Source organism: Dermacentor silvarum, chromosome 1, assembly GCF_013339745.2.
Source record: "Dermacentor silvarum isolate Dsil-2018 chromosome 1, BIME_Dsil_1.4, whole genome shotgun sequence".
Taxonomy (NCBI): domain Eukaryota; kingdom Metazoa; phylum Arthropoda; class Arachnida; order Ixodida; family Ixodidae; genus Dermacentor; species Dermacentor silvarum.
Window position 1 is genome coordinate 235424814 of NC_051154.1, and position 16614 is coordinate 235441427.

Consider the following 16614-nt stretch of genomic DNA (forward strand, 5'->3'; position numbering starts at 1 on the left):
TTCGTCTGGAAGTATGGAGAAGCAGCCTGCTTTTGCAACTAGGCTTTCTTTGATAATTTCACCACAAATTTCTATAATTTGGTTTTGTGCATCTGGGCTTAAATACGAGGCATTACTGGGGCAACTTTCCAAATGGTTCCTCAGATATGTATCTCCACAATCAGCTCGCATGCGAAGAAGCGCTCTGAAAATATCTGTATTTTCAGCGGGGGCTATGCTTAAATCCATAGGGCCACTGTCCCTGTGGCCACGGAGAGCCAGACCTTGTCGCCCGCAAAAAGAATATCCTCAATAATAGGCTATTTACTTTCTTCTGTTTTCTTATATTTTACTTTGCCTGGTCCAGCTGATCGATCACATTGGGCACGCTTCCTGAAAATGTTTGAAGAAAATTATCAGCTGCTAGCTCACAGTCACGGTGATATTTAGTATTTTCGTGTGTGTGGAAGATTGCGAGCGCGTGCTTTCATTTCTGGAACGGCTTGGTCAGAATTGAAAATCTTTTAAAGCACGCCTTTGGAAATGTCAGTGCACCTTTCGCGTCAAAAGTTAATGAGACCTTTATACCCATAAAGTTTCGTAATAAAAATCCATGCGCTCCGTAGATTCTGCAGCCGCTGCGAGATGCCGCAACGCACCCGCTCGCTATCAAAAAGCCCTTGAAAGTTCGGGCTCGGAAGGGGCTCCTTGCGTTACGTGACTCCAGGTGCAAGGGCGTTGCCACGAAATCCAGCCCGAGTTCGGAATGTTCGTGCCAAAATGTCTGTTCGAGCGTGAAAAAGACATTGTAGACAGAATCCAGAATGATTCCCGGCGTCGGTGGTAGTTTTGGTTGGCGGTGCATGCCGGCACGAAAAAATTTCGGGGGGGGGGGGGGGGGGAGCTGATGCCCCTGCCCACCTTGACAATCAATGTTTATCATTAACAACCAGCATGGGTTCCGCCCCGGTCTTTCATGTGAAACTCAATTCTTCGAATTTACAACCGTGGTAGACTTCAATCTTTATTCTTCAATTTAGACAAATGTTATCTACTCAGACTTTGTGAAAGATTTTGATTGTGCCCCACATCAGCGACTAATGGACAAGCTTTTCTGTCTAAACCTTGGCCCTCAAGCCCTAGTCTGGATTAGCTGAGCAGTCCTCGTCGGTCGATCACAACCCACTGTTGTTGGCATTTGTTGTTCCGACACCGCGAAAGTCATCTCCGGTGTTCCGTAGGGCTCAGTTAAGGGCCCTCTGCTCCTTTAAATTTTTTATTAATGACCTTCCGTTAGCATCTCTTCCCCCATCCAAATCTACGCAGACGATGACGTAGTTTACCGCCGTATAATTTATGTTTAGGACCAGATTGGTGCGCTACAAAAAGACGTAGCACTAATTGAAAGATGGTGCACTAACTCTTTAATTAAACTCAGCGTTAACAAATGTAAGCTGATGTAAGTAACGTGCAAACATTACACGCCCAACTACCCCTACTCCTTGAATTCAACAACCACATAGGTATAGCACTACTTGACTCGCATCGTTACCTAGGCGTTACTGTGTCAAATAAGCTCACAGATATTAACACATGGAGAAATTAGCAGTTGAGACATGCAAATTCCTAGTATTTATAAAACAAAACTTTGCGTTGTACCCTCTCTTTATCTGAAAACTAGCCTATGAAACCTTTAGACAAACGAAGCTTGTATACGCCTCTACGCTTTGGAGTTCTAATCAAGTATAACCAATTAACACATTAGAAGCTATTCAATATCGTGCATCGCGTTTTATCGCATCTGCGTACAGTCCCCAGAAGAGCGTTACCCAAATTAAAGCGTCTATTGGACTTGACACATTACATCACCGCCGCAGGATCACTAGACTTTGCCTGTTTCATGAATAGTCTTACGACTTCAGTCATCTACATAGGAAACTTCTCATCCCACCTATCCGCACATCACGCCACATTTTTAATTCGTGTGGTGTCTAGCATTTACAACCCCGGTTCCACTAACATCTTCAACCAATTATTTTCCCATTAGCGATTGAAGAATTGAAGAAGCAACCAGATGAAATTGTCAGCAGACGTAACCCCCTGAAATGCAAGCATGCAACACTTCATTTAAAAGCATGCAGCTCATTGAAGAAATTAATACTCAAAGTTATGCCACTTTCGCTTTCCTGCGTGTTATCAAATGTCTAGTTGCTTCTCATATTAAGGTATCCATGTTTTGATGCATGTTTTCTTTGCATCTCCGGCGTCGGCTTTCATCACTGCCCATGTGAAACAAGCCAGAGGCTTCCTTCCAACATTTCGACACCATAACTCAGACAGCCCGATAAACTCGGCCCTGACCCTTGAAGATCAACATCAACGCCAAGACACGAGCGAACGAAACTCACCGTAGGTCCGGGCCTTCCCGGGGCGCCATCTTCTCCTGGCCTGCCCGGGTGGCCGACGCTGCCTTTCTCGCCCTGCGCAAGCCGCACAGGTCGCTTGGTCGAGCGCTGCCTTCGCAAACACACACACGCACACATACTCGGCACCCGAAGAGAGGAGCGAAACGGGCGCCGTAAAAACTTGTGTCCACATTACGAGAGTCTGGAAGAGCCGGGATAAAAAGAAAGACGAACTCGCCGCCTGACGCCGGCGCATTCGCAGCGCCTGGGCGAAAGACAGTCGTGTCTAACGGCCGGTTAAGAATATTTCCGGTCGACGCCCCTTAGGCAGCCCCTCCAGACTCGCTACATGATGTATAGCCAAAGAAGCGCGGCGTAAAGGCTGACCGAGAAAACATGGCAAGAAAGAAATATCGGGGAAAATAATAAAAATGGAGCAATTTACGAATTAATGGGGTTTAGCTATTGGAAGAGCGGTGCAAATATACACACGTACGCGGAGAAGGACATAAAAGATGAGCGCTCGTCTCGAATTGAATTGTCGTTGTCTGTGTGGGTGAATCAATTTGCGCGCTTCTTCCAACGGCTATGGTTCACCAACTAGCCCAACAAAGAATACGCGTACGATAACGGGGCTTAAATTAAGTCCGGCAGTGACACAGCGGTAATGAGAGGGGTCGTAATAGAGAGTTCAGGAATAATTTTGACTCCCTGGGGTTCTTCAATGTGGGCCCATAACTCGGCACACGAGCCTTATTTTTTTTTGCATTCCGCCCCTATAGGAATGCGGCTGCCGTGGATGGTCGGGAAACTAACCCGCGACTTCGTGCTTAGCAGCGGAACTCCATATAGCCTCTGAGCCACAGCGGAGGGTAAAAAAAATTGCAACCGAAGTTAATGAACAAGAATTGTGGGATGCTTGGATTCTATTGGGCGATGCTGAGCTTTTGGCTAACTTTCCTTGATATGCCGTATACGTATCACACCAGTACGTCCACACTGGGTTTTATTCCATTTATTTCTTTTTTTTATTCTCTATGAAGCTCGTAAAAATGAAGTAGCCAAGGCACACACACACAACGCTTGATCATAGACAATTTATGACATAAAAAGGCAGAGCAAAAGCTTGTATTCTTATCGTAAAGCGGGTCACGTCCATACGCGGTATACAGATAAAATATGCAAGATTTACTGCTATTTGGAGACCCGTATGGCCTACTTCACTAATTCTTATCTTTTGTTTTACCGACAACCCGACGCGGCGGCCCACTGGCAATGGCATTCTGCTGCTAGGCATGAGCTCGCGGCTTCGATTCCCAACTGCGGCGGTCACATTTCAATAGGGGCAAAATTAAAAAAAAAATGAGAAAAAGAAGAAAAAAGAGCTGCTCGTGCTCTTAGAGGCACACGTTAAAGAACCTCAGGTTGTCAAATTAGTCCGGAGCCTTCCACTGCGCCGTCTCTTATAACCCACGTACTGCGCAGTTTCGAGGCGTTTAACCTTACAATTTAATTTTAGCTTGTTTTAGTGGCAACCGTATTCGCAATTTTTAGCCACTCGTTCAGAGATGCCCCTGCTTTACCGGCACAGTGTCCTTGAACGCACCTTGCGGTATGCGCCAGAATGAGCGTGCTGGCGAAGATGACCCCGGCTCCCTCCCTGCTGCAATTGACCTATTTAATGGTGGATTTCTACGTGAATCAATGACGTAAGCCGGCTTACGTACGCAATAACTCAAACTCTGCTTGGGTCTTGCAGGAAGCCGTGCGGCTTGCGCACTCAAGGCGTTTACGTTTCTAATCTAAAGCTCCCTATTCCATTCCAAGCGTCCCAAGACGCGCCGCGCCGCTCGACCGTCGGAGAATTTACTTTAGAAATCATGGCATTTTAGACCCACAGCGCAGAGCCTTCTTACGAATTATTTGTTAGGGAAAATTTTTATCGTCCTGTGCGGCCCTTCCAACGTCTGCTGCCCAAGTAAAACATGGACTCATACGAAATATTATATAGAAAAATTATGTTCGCGCGAATCTCTACAAATTCAGTCCGTGGGATCGAAGAGCCGCTTTCAATACAGAGTTGATTCGAAAGTTGTGCACTGAACTGCTTTTGATGCATTCTCAACTTGAATATCCATTTTTTTTTAGTTTTTGTGGGCAAATACAGTTTTCTTTTTACTATACCCTTTAACAGGAATCGATTATCGTGAAATTGCGTAACTTAGAAAATGACGGTCTTCCGATGGCATGATGTAATATCATTTTGAAGAAGAAAAAAAAAGTTATGTGCGTTTTGATACGAATTCAATCGTATAACTTGGGCACTCAGGTGTGACGAGCAAGCACGCAACGCACTCGATAGAACAATCTATGCTTATTCTTGAGGTTATCTGATTTTTTGCTTTATGGGTGATATGAATCATTGAAGTCTGCCCGTACTTCAGACTTGGCGTCGCTTTCTACCACCGCTTCGCCACACATCACATAAGCATGCCGTGCTGCATCGCTTTCCACGGCGTGTGAGGGCTCTAATATATATATATATATATATATATATATATATATATAGCCTTTAATATGCTGCCTTGTCGCAGAAGCCGCTAGAAGAAAATACTTTACCGTCAGAACTGGCCCAGCAGGGGCGATAGTTAGTGTCGGCGGCCTCTCAGATTTACCATATTTTGTCGCGGTACCGCCAAGGCTACGTTCTGCGACTGCAAGTTTACACGGCTGGCATCACAACCTTCACCGCTCACACGAGTGCGCACAAAAACAGCGTGTGTACAGTAAAGCCATACGCGGGAATTATGCACAGCAATACCGAGCAATACCGGACCTGCATCGGACTATGTGATGGCCGAATCGAATGCCTGCTACGATCCACTGCTATCCCCTGTGGATGATATACTACACCATTGTTCGATGTATTAAACAGGCATTGTTTACCTGCGCGGAAGAAAAAAAAAATGTGGTTGATCCCTCTTATATAGGAATCGGTATAGAACACGAAAGTGAAACGTGTCTTCACAGAAGTAGTGTAATGTTTATTGCACATTGATATATAATGTCTATTGGTGTTTTGTGGCTAAAGCGCCCTTAGGCGTTGATGCACCCACGCTGACGCCTGGTGGCACGTCTCCTCCATCACGACTACCAACGTCGATGACCATGAGCAACCGTCGTGCATATGGAAGCTACACTACGCTGCACACGCTAGCACAACGCGAAAGACGAAGCACGTAACTGACACACTAATACAACGCGCAAGACAAAGCACGTAACTGAATCGTCACCGAGTCAAATCAGCGCGTACAGCGCGTCGTAATTGCAGCCTCCGCGATCAACTTCAGAAACATTTTCAGAGCTAATTGCGGAGGCCACGCTCCGCTGTGCTGAGTACGGTGAACGCCACCTAGGTGCATTGTTTACCTGCGCGGAAGAAAAAAAAAAGGAGAAAAAGGGCGTTGAAGTGCGATTCATTTCTTAGCTGACAGACGATATCAACGTATAGCCATAGTCGGTCGGCTTCAATGCCTGTTTTGAAAGAAATCGTACAATTCAATCACAATGAAAACAGCCTTTCCCACGCAAAATATTCGCGTGCCTGTACTGTCACGCTAGCACCTACACGGTTGGCGTCGGGGCCTCAACTTCTTCGTCAAGCGCTCGTCAGTTTTACGAATGCCTTCCTGAAAGTGCCCATCTTTTTCGCGTTGGTTTCCGGAGAAAAAGAGGCGCACGACAGTTCGGGGGAAAATGCGTCGAAACGTGGCAAACCTGGATCGCGGTGTGAAAGACGGCGAGAAGGTCCCGTCAAGCTATAGCATATATACCGCCGTTAACGGAGCTGTGGAAGAGTGAGCGTGGACTGCGTACCCTCGGTCCGGGCAGCCCGAAGTCTCCCTTCATGCCCTTCGCCCCGGGCTCGCCTTTCTGTCCAGGGAGGCCTCGGATGGACCTGCCGTCCCGTCCAGCATTGCCCTAAGGGGAGAGAGAGAAGGGAGGAGATAGAAAGAGTGGAAAAAGGCCGCGCAACGGCATCGGTCAGTGAACACTGCTGGCAGCAACGGACGACAGCTCACAGTCATTCATCGTGCTCTTTTTCTCTCTCTCTCTCTGTCCCCATCTACACTTTTCTAAGTATAGGGTGCAAATTGAGACAAAATAAGCAAGAACAACCCTGTCTGGCATGACAGGCACGCGCGACACTTGCAAACAAAGGTGACAAGGATTCGTCCGCTCTACTTGGCAGCATCAATGGTCAAAGCTATACACATCCAGCCGGCTTCACAGACGCATCGCTTATCGCGCCCTCGCGGTCCGCCTCGCGGCAGACTCCCATGGCTGCGGCAGGCGACGGGACGCGCGGGAAACTGCTCATTTAACTTTTGTGGGCATGCTGCCGGCGAAACAGTTGTTGCGACAGAGCAGGGCGTCGCTTTCAGAACTTAAAGCGCGTGTCTGTTTTTGTCCGGTGTGTTATTATTGCGAGGCGAAAGTCCGAGAAATGAGAGCTAACAGGGTGAATGATGCGCACAGCTCTGACTCGCAGCCAGATTACAGCACCGCTGAGATGATGCGGACGCGCGACACATTGCGCTGCAGTAATCGCGCAGCTATTACCATTCGCTTTTTGGTTCACGGCGCAGCTGCAGCGTAAACGACCAATTTGCGGTAATAAAGCCGTCGGTATCTTTTTCGTTCAGTTATACATAGTATGTATGCTACTGTTCTGCGCCGAATTAGAAGTAAACGCTGTCTTATGTTATACGTTTGTTCGCTCACGAGATAACAGGATCGACAAAGGCGACACCACATTTACTATCTGCGCCCTCACGCGAATGCTGCTGAATAATTGCGACAGGAATAAGGTTTAAATAGTGTGCTCTGAGAGCGTTTTGCATGGTCAGTCGTGACTCAACAGACCGTTGTCTGGCGTGCGTGTGAAGGGTCTCATGCATGCAGTCCTAGCGCTTGCAGGGTAGTAACCATCTGCGCTTGACATGCGCGGGTGGTTACAGCGGACTCCCGCTAACGTCACACAGCGCGCGCACATGATATCCACGGTCCGGACCACGGTGCAAAATTAGACAGGAGTCACAAACGCGCTATGCGTTAGTAAGCCGCGTCTCGTCGGCTCCAGGTTGTATCGGAAAAGACGTGAGTTGAGCTGCCCTGATCTTAGCACAGGAAGCTTAGTCCCGACGCACCCGGATGCCGCACGTCAATGTCATCGCGCCGCGCGCGTTATTTTTTTTCTTTTCTTTTTTCAGCGCTTTTCTTTGCGCAACGCTATTTTGAAAGCCCTTTCGGGATGGTGCCCGTAACCGGTCCCACTCCTGTCTAGTCTTGCTTCGTGGTACAGCCCAAGGGCCGCTATGAAAGAGCCCATGGCACCAATCGCGTAACGAGCGATTGCTGCCCGGATGTACAGAGCGTAGCGGCGTTACTTGAACAGATTTGCACATGAATAGCACTTGTCAGTCACACCGTCGATTTTCATTTCGCCATTGCGATGCCTGCAAATGACAACCATTCGAGTGACAGGCTTAAGCGCGGCACCTGGGCTCTATATAGGCCGCTGGGGGTGCACTTCATAAAGAAAGTCATATCGTCGCGCGACGAAGGTCAACCTCATTAGCTGAACGGCGGTGAAAATGTGCAGTGAACGATTCGCACACTCTTCAGCGTTGCGAAATGTGATTACGCCGACAAATTTATTGTATGAAACTGACTGGCGCATGTGAATGCGAACATTTTCGGCGCTTTTCTGCAGACAGGTTAAGGATGACTGGCTATGTACAGAACGCGCGAAAGTGAACCATTGGTTCCAGATTGTAAAATTGCCTTTCCAAAAAAAAAAGACAAAGCACAAAAAGAAAAAAAAGAGAGAACTTTTGGCAAAAGGAAGAAGAAAAAAAGACACGCTGCAACGCAAACTCAGCACTGTTTCAGTTCGCCTTCCGTTAGCAGTTCACACTCGAACGTGGCGGTGGAGTTAGTAGTGGTAGAGGGTTAACGTAATTAGCGAGAACGGGCTGCGTGCGACGCCCGCGTCGCGTAAAATAAGTAAATAAAAGAGAGCAGGGTTTCAATCGACGGCAGGGTTACACGAGTGTGTGGCACAGCGACACAAGGGGCAACCCAAACGTAAACGCAAAGTAGGCGGAGGAAGTGCAACGGAAACTGTATACGGAAAACAAGAATCAAGGGGGATAGAAAACTCAGGCCCTTGTTTTTTTGTCTTCACTTTAGAATAGAGAGAAAGAAGAGCGACCAGAGTGAAAAGTGCAACTTACCTCAAAACTGGACGCTCTGTTTCGTTAAGAACGCGGCGGGTGGAAGGTGTTCGCTCTCAATGGCGCCAGTGGTTTCAGGGAGGCGACATCCGTTCTTTCGGGGCAACGTGAAATCCAGTGACTCGTTCGGGCATTGCAAAAAGACAAATCTGCAATTTCTCTCGCTTAACTCGTGCCTGTCTCTCCATCTACCTCGTATTTAACTTGTTATCTCTCCGTCTATCGCGGTTCACGTCACGATCTCGCACACGGGCTCATCATTCGGCTAACCTGGACGAGGAGCTGTGAGTGCGATCTGACGCGAGAGCGCATTCACCGACATTTCGCCCATGATTCGATGGCAACACGACGGCCCTCGCGCCAGCCGCCTCGCCGGTGCTTTCATCACGTGCCGTCGCACTGGCACAGTGACGGCGTCAGGGCAGCGAGATTTTTTGCGCTCTTCGGGGGAAGCAATAAATAAAGGGAGGAACGGGAGTGCGGTGCCGTGCCTCCTGAAACCGCCTGCGCGAGAGTGCTCCTTCAAGCTCTCCCGAAGAGAGGAGAGCCAACCTGCACGGGAGCGTGCAGAGCAGGACACTGGTCACTGAACCCACCTGGAAAGAGACTGGCGGGGCAGCCTCGTTGATGATGGGAGCACGTTTGCGGGTGATGGTGAAATTGTTTTGTGGTGTCAGTATTTGGTCAGCCCAGAAACAAAAACAAAATGTGTCGGAGGAAGGTCTGGGGAGGGCGGGGTCGACGACACACGCACACACACGCACAAGGGGGGAGCACACGGAGCGGGACGCAGCAGCGGCCCGCGAAAAAGCGGAGGAGAAAACACCAAGCAGGCGATAAAGGCGGGTTCGCAGCTCTCCTGCGCATGCGCAGTCGGCAGGCGGCGCACTTGGACGCGCTTTTCCGGGGCTCACGGGGCTTGCCGATCATATCGCAGACGTCCTCCGGGCCCAAATTTGGCCGCGAAGAGCGCGACTGCTACACCCCCCCCCCCCTCCCCCAATATGATACCTGGGCGTTGTTACGTGAATGTAACAACATACCTGTCTGCTGTTCACTTTTTTTGTGTGGCTTTTCTCAAAATATGCGATGCACCCTGAAAGCGCGACGAAGTGCTCAAATGGGCGGCAAAGAAAATGGCGTCAAGCGAAACGATAAAGGATGCTTGGCAGAAGAAAGGACCGGTATGCAACATGCGGGACCGGGAGACAGCAAACCTCAGGAGAGTATACGAGGTCAGGCGGAAGAACGGTACCGGTACCACTCGCGCTAAGAGAGCAAGCGTTCTCACGCACACAGCCACACACACACACGCACGCGCATCGTCTCGCGAAGAACGCACGTGAGCACGTGCGCTGCCGTTGCGTCGGTGAAGCTGTACAGCGCCGTCAGTGCTCTGAGGAGTGCACACTGCGTATGAACAAAATTTAGGAGAGGGGACGCATCGCACGGCTCACTGCATTCCACTCCGTGGAAGTAATTAATCCAGCGAGCACAAAGTGCGCCGGGCAGGGTGGCTTCTGCCTACGCAAGTGGGCCGCACTTCAACGTCAGAGAGTAGCTGGGCGCGGCTCTTACGCCCGCATGCGCGCGATTGCTCAGAAGCGGCTCAGGTCAGTGGTGGATCTGGCGCAGGCTGAGTTACTCGAGCTGCGGTCGGTGCTGCCCTGCCGCGTGTGCCGCCGAAACCCTGCTCGTTGTTTCGGTGCTGTGCCAATGAGTTACAGCTGCTGTACAGCCCGGCCGGCGCAACGGGCGGCGCCTCCTGCGTGGTCGGGGGCCCGCGCGATGGTGGCGGGCCACGTACCTTCTTTCCCCTGCGGCCCCGCTCTCCTTTGTCGCCCTTGGCGCCGTCCTCGCCCGGTGGTCCCGGGATGCCGACGTCCCCCTGGAAGCGCGTGGCATGGACACCGGTGTCGGCGCCGACCGCAACCCCCCCTTCCTCCCTCAACCACCTTCGTTCTTTTCCTAATTTCATGCTCACAGACTGATATACGGCCGCATATACGCTGCCGTGCCTTCCTCGTGACTATGGCAGTCGAACAAGCACTGTGACAAGCGCACCGCCAGCTGGCCGACAGCTCAACAACCGCTAGTAATTAAATCGCAAATGGTGAGCATCGTAGTAGACTGCGTTAAGTTCCGATATGCAGCCTGTGCGAACTGCGGTTTTGAGCTACCATTTCTGGTTGAGACAGTACTGCAGCATAGGATGAGGTGGCTTGCGGCTGAATCGAGCGACATTGTAACCTGCCGCACTATTTCTAAAAAAAAAAAAAAAAATGCGCGCTTTAGATCGTGTAGGATATGAAATTTTTATCGCACAAAAGAACTTTCGGTCCTCTCTGCGATGACGGCAATGTACTGAAGAAAATCCTCAATTATTCTTGTTTCGCTTTCTTGTTTTCTTAACTTATAGCTAAATTTGCTACAAGCTAACATGCATATTAAAAAAAAAAGAGTATCCTTGAAGGATTTCCGGCCTCTCGTAGCACTGTAAGCTTGCTTAACTGCTTTCTATTTTCTTACATGTTTTTTTTTAACGTATAAAGCGCATAGCATAGCCTGAGACGAACGACCAACTTCTTTATGCTGTTACGCACCTCGTAACTCGAGTTTTAGAAGAAAAAAAAAACATTTATCTTTTTATATAGCGAAATGAAATTATCTAAGGCATCAAGATAAACAGAAAAGGCTACCAATTAAAAAAAAAAGGCATAAGACGACACGCATTGCGCTTATGCTTGGGGAAAGTGAAAAAGTAGTCTTAATTATCAGGACAACTCGAGCAGCGTTTAGGTTGTTTAGGGTGACGGTCCCACTAATGCGGCGCGAGCCCCCCGTTTTCAGTACTTTTGGAGCAACCGTGGCGGCTCTTCTACTTGGGATATAAAGCTGTCGTATATACCATAACAAAGCTTAGTTCTTGTACATACCAACTACATATAACATAAAGAAATTGATTAATGTGATTTAGAAATAAATGTTCAAGAACAAGCATGAGATACATGGTTTTTGCGAACTGACTCTCAGTTGTGACCATATTTAGAAGAAACTACTGCATTTACTGCATTGCGGCTTGCTCTGCAGCTTTAGCACATATTTATCTGTTTCCTAGACGCAGCAAAATAATGTTGAATTTTTACTTTTTGGATAATTTGCTTTTGAAGATTGCCAAAATATCGCAACTTCTGTTGTAAACAGCCCGGCAACTATACGCTCAAGGAAGCAAAATTTTGGATAAATTAGAGTTCAAGGAATTTCCATTTAGGACGCAAAATTTCATTCATGTACATTTATTAGTTTTAAACCGAAGCTTCGTAGCTTTAGTAACTTTCCGCAAGATTGGGCAAAAGTAAGATCAGAATTCTAAATATTGCTTAATTTCGGTCGCATTATTAAGAAAACTAATAAAGGTGCATGAATGAAATTTTGCGTCCTAAATGGAAATTTCTTGAACTCTAATTTATCCAAAATTTAGCTTCCTTGAGCCTGTAGTTGCCGGGCTGTTTACAACAAAAGTTGCAATATTTTGGCAATCTTCAAAAGCAAGTTATCCAAAAAGCAAAAATTCAACATTATTTTTCTGCGTCTAGTAAACAGATAAATATGTGCTAAAGCTGCAGAGCAAGCCGCAATGCAGTAAATGCGGTAGTTTCTTCTAAATATGGACATAACTGAGACACAGTTCGCAAAAACCATGTAGATCGCATGCTTGTTCTTGAGCACTTATTTTCAAATCACATTAATCAATTTCTTTAAATTATACATAATTGGAATATACAAGAATTAAGTTTTTTTTTCTGGTATACACGACAACTTTATATCCTAAGTAGAAGAGTCGCCACGGTTGCGACAAAAGTACTGAAAACGGGGGGACTCGTGCCGCCGGAGTGGAACCGCCACCTTAAGTATTGTTGATATTAAGATGGCTGTAAGCTGATGTCGGTGCACCGGTGCGCTTTTCAGCAGTGAGCAAGCTCGCTTGCCAACATTTAAGAGAACGTCCACATGATTTAGCATAACTCAACATTTTTTTTGCGTCTCCCTGAAGGAGATATAATACTTCTTGAGCTAGAGTGACGCCGCCAACCATTCCCACCACAGGAATTCCACGAGATTCGAAGGACAAATATGCTCACAGGCATTTTACTTTCAGGGATATAACACATTGTTTTCAATACCTTCATCAGGGCAAGTTGGTTCATGTCGCTGACAGCTTTCTAACAGCGCAAAGCACGACGAAGACACGAGAAAAAAAAAATAACGCATACGACAGGTGGGCGTCCGTCTGTCGTATACATCCCTTTTCGTCTTCGTCTTTTGCACTTTTCGAACGCTGTCGGCATTGTTCATCTTGCGTTTTATACTTGCGCTTCGGTCATGCAAGGTACGAACACATGCGCAATGTGAGATTGAGTTAGATTTTTGTTAGTCGTTTTAGTTTGTAAGGACGGACGTAAGCACAAGAACACAAAACATCTTCAGGCACTTCGATTTCTCGCATTTGGCTGACGGCCGTGCCTTTAAATATATTCACGTATGCTTTACCACGGTACACTGAGATGGCAGACAGGAAGACAGCTAACAAGTCTGATGTCAGAACTTCGTGGCCTTTATATTGTTTATAACCTAGCAAAATAACAACTCAAATTTCAATTTCTTTTCAATAGCGTCAAGCAGTGAACACACTTCGTAGTTCGCTTTAAAACGACACTTAACCCCCCATTAATTACGCGCTTACGAGCCATTCAAACAGTAGACACAACTGGTCTTGCAGCAATACTTTTTTGCCTTTACTTTTGGCACTCATGGTAAGGCAGAAGGAGACAACGTTGTATTTTGCGAACATGTATCGGTCATAAAGAAGTGGCAACACAATATGAGCATGGATGCTTCCGACGTGTCTTAACTCTGCTAACGAGTCTACGGCAGCATATTGTCTACTCAAGAGTGAACGCGCAAGCTGTGTAGGACTAAACCTTCGTGAAAATTACTTTCGGTTACATGTGCGGTTAAATTCTAGCGACGCGTATTCCGTTTGGTTGTGGTCCCAATTGCGCTCAACGCTAGCACGAGCTAAAGCTGTATGCACTGGACAAGGCGTTGACCTCAGCAATACAGTAGATAAACTATAGTGGGAACATTATGCTGGCCTAGGGTCTCAGCCAAAGTGTATCTTGGTGGGGCCGCTGTAGCAGTATATGGTGAAACGGCATAATAACGTGCCGTACATGCGATACGCCTGTCATCGGAACATTTTATTTTTCTAAGCTGCGAGTTCATCACTTGGCACACCATCTCTTTTTTTCTTTCTAGTACATCCCTGTCTATATCGTACTGATTCCGGATGATTGAAGCCGCACTGACTGTAAAAGGGGTATAGCAGCCTACTTAGAAGGTCGCAACCTATAGTGGTTTTTCAGAACACACTCAGAAATTATTATTCTGTACTATTTCCAGCGCATTATATGTTCATGCCGTACACAAAGTCCTGTGTTGTTTTCTTTGTACCACTTCTGTTAGCGCCAACCTGGGGTACTAGTATTTCTTCAATGCACCGGAGGTGAAACGCGAAACACTTTGCTGAGCACGTTTCAATGAATTTATGCGTGCACATCGTCGAGAGAGCGACAGAAAGAGGTCAATGTGAGTTTAATAACGTTTTACTTTTTTTTGGTGACGAGGGACAAAAAAAAGCCATTTCAAGGAGCTCGGCAATGCATGTGTGATGCGGATTAAAAAGTTACAGGCGGCATTAGCTCTTCCGATTGCGTAGTATAGCTAAACTCAGAGATTGTGCGAACAAAGTTGAAGCGGTACCTTCATTTACATTTCGCTTTATTTTACTCTGGAGAGCACGTGTACTACAAAGGCAGCGACACAAAAAAGAAATAAGAAATAAACAAAGCACAGTTTCCAGGTTCAATTGCAAGGGTCACTCGGCCCTTCTTCGCAAAGTGAGCAAGAGGAAAAAAAGGCACGGGATAGCCTGAAGTGGTATTTCAATAGCAAAAGCTTTTGCAGAACGTGAGGAAAATTGCAAACGAAGACAATGTTTTGTCCCCTCCGACTTTCCACTCCCCCCCCCCCCCCCTTTTTTTTTTTTTTTTTTACGCCTCACACGCTTGTTAAGCTTTCCTCTCTTATCATTTCACAAGAAGAGCAACAACAGTGTGGTGTCAACCGCCTCGGAAAGTGACTTGTCGGCTGGACTAAAAAGCTCGATTTTCTGGCGAAGAACTTACGTGAGTCAACTTGGTGACCCATATGCGACGAGTTCGTAACTCGTTCTTTAGAAATAAAGAGAAAGAGAGTTCGAAAAACAATTCACACCCACGGTCGATTGCGTGAAGCACTGCACGCATTTGTTGGGAACATTTACTGGAGCAGGAGATTGTTGGGGAAAAGCAGTAGCCAATATGCTTACTTGTTACTCGAGGCCTTCACATACCAGAAAGAAAAGCGAGGGTACAGCAGTACTGCCCAGCCACCACTTAGCTATTCAATTCAATTCTCTTTATTCACCAGAAAATATCCAGGCTGGACTCTTGGGGCGGAATTCGCAAAGCTTTTCGGTCGTAAGTGTCATTGGCCGGCCTTCTTCGTTAGTAGTATGTTCAGCATCAGGATTGATTGAAATGTTCTCTTTATGAAAAATTCCAGCGTAAGAGCATTTTGTGAATAGGGATCAGGAGACCGATACAAGGCAAAATGTGACAGATTGATTATTAACTGAAATAGCAAAAAAACTTCGTGCACACTAGTCGCTACTGGGAGTCGTTTTCGTTTCTCTCGTGTATGCTGAGGTTACGGATCTTACCGCATGCCCCTCGCGCGGCACCGGGCATCATGTGCGCATGCGCGGCCCTTCAAGTAACTGAGCTATAAATTCCACCTGAGACAATGTATACTTGCTGGTCAGTTGCATGCCGTTTTGACAAGCGATAAGCGGGCCAACAGTCCCATATGCATCCCGAACGAAACAACCACTACCATTTAAACGTCTGACTTAATTATCATCATACGGGAAAGTCGAGCTTTCTCTTCGCTTACGCACGACATGATCCTGAAAGCTCCGAAATGAACGTGGAACAAATGATGAAGAGGGGAGAAAAAATGTGACGCCTTTACCGACGCTTTTGCCACTGTCTCTCTGCAGATACGAGCAGAGAGTGGTGCGCCATGCAAGAACATAACGTGGATACCGCGAACCGTCAGCCAGACCCCAGGCAAAGACAGTGCTCTTGAGATGACCGAAATAAGCTTCTGAGAACAGTGTCAACTACTCGAAGCTCACTTTCAGTGGTTACTAAGAGGGTTACTGTAGAGCATGGCCAGTCGCGTGCTTCACGAAAAGATGAAAAAAAAAAAAAAAAACGAGAACGGAACTGCATAAAAATAATAATAAAAAAGCAATTAGTGCACGCAGTAAGCGCAGGAGAACTGCATCAGAGATTGGAAGACAAAAGAATGCTGCGGTGGCGTGTGAAGGCCTCTCCACAAGGGATTTTCTCATCCTGGCGCCATTTCTTTCTTCCTTTTTTGTTCTTTTTATTGTGCATCGCGGCCAGAGTTTGACTGCCTCTGCGTTAAGCCTCTTATATACGGCCATCGAAGAACGGTGGCTGCAGGCGAGCGTCCGTCCCCAAGACTCGTTTATACTGGGCAGCCGAACCCATGCCGCAACCGACATGTCGCCTCAAAGAAAGGGGATGGCGCGCAGGGGGTGAGGGGTGGGGGGGGGGGGGGGATAGAAAGGCAGAAAGCGCGTCCGCCTACCCGAGGGGCGCCACAAGTTCTACTCACGCTTTCCACTATACAAGAAGACGCGCGCCCGAGACGCGCGCAAGCTTGGAATACGAAAACGCTGCCTTCTTTGTTTCGCACCGCGCCCCTCTTCTGCGCTTTCGAGGCGCCAAATCCGAGAA

At 47.5% G+C, this 16614-nt stretch overlaps 1 protein-coding gene across 1 annotated transcript in view; it reads right to left on the minus strand.

The window, feature by feature from the left end:
* LOC119437878 (collagen alpha chain CG42342-like) overlaps window positions 1-16614 on the minus strand; it is a 362253-nt gene that overhangs the window by 60412 nt on the left and 285227 nt on the right. Inside the window, exons 14-16 of the mRNA XM_037704752.2 lie at window positions 10491-10571; window positions 6261-6365; window positions 2388-2459 (exon numbers count right to left, since the gene is read on the minus strand). Coding sequence (XP_037560680.1) covers window positions 2388-2459; window positions 6261-6365; window positions 10491-10571 — 258 coding nt within the window. The remainder of the gene's footprint in view (window positions 1-2387; window positions 2460-6260; window positions 6366-10490; window positions 10572-16614) is intronic.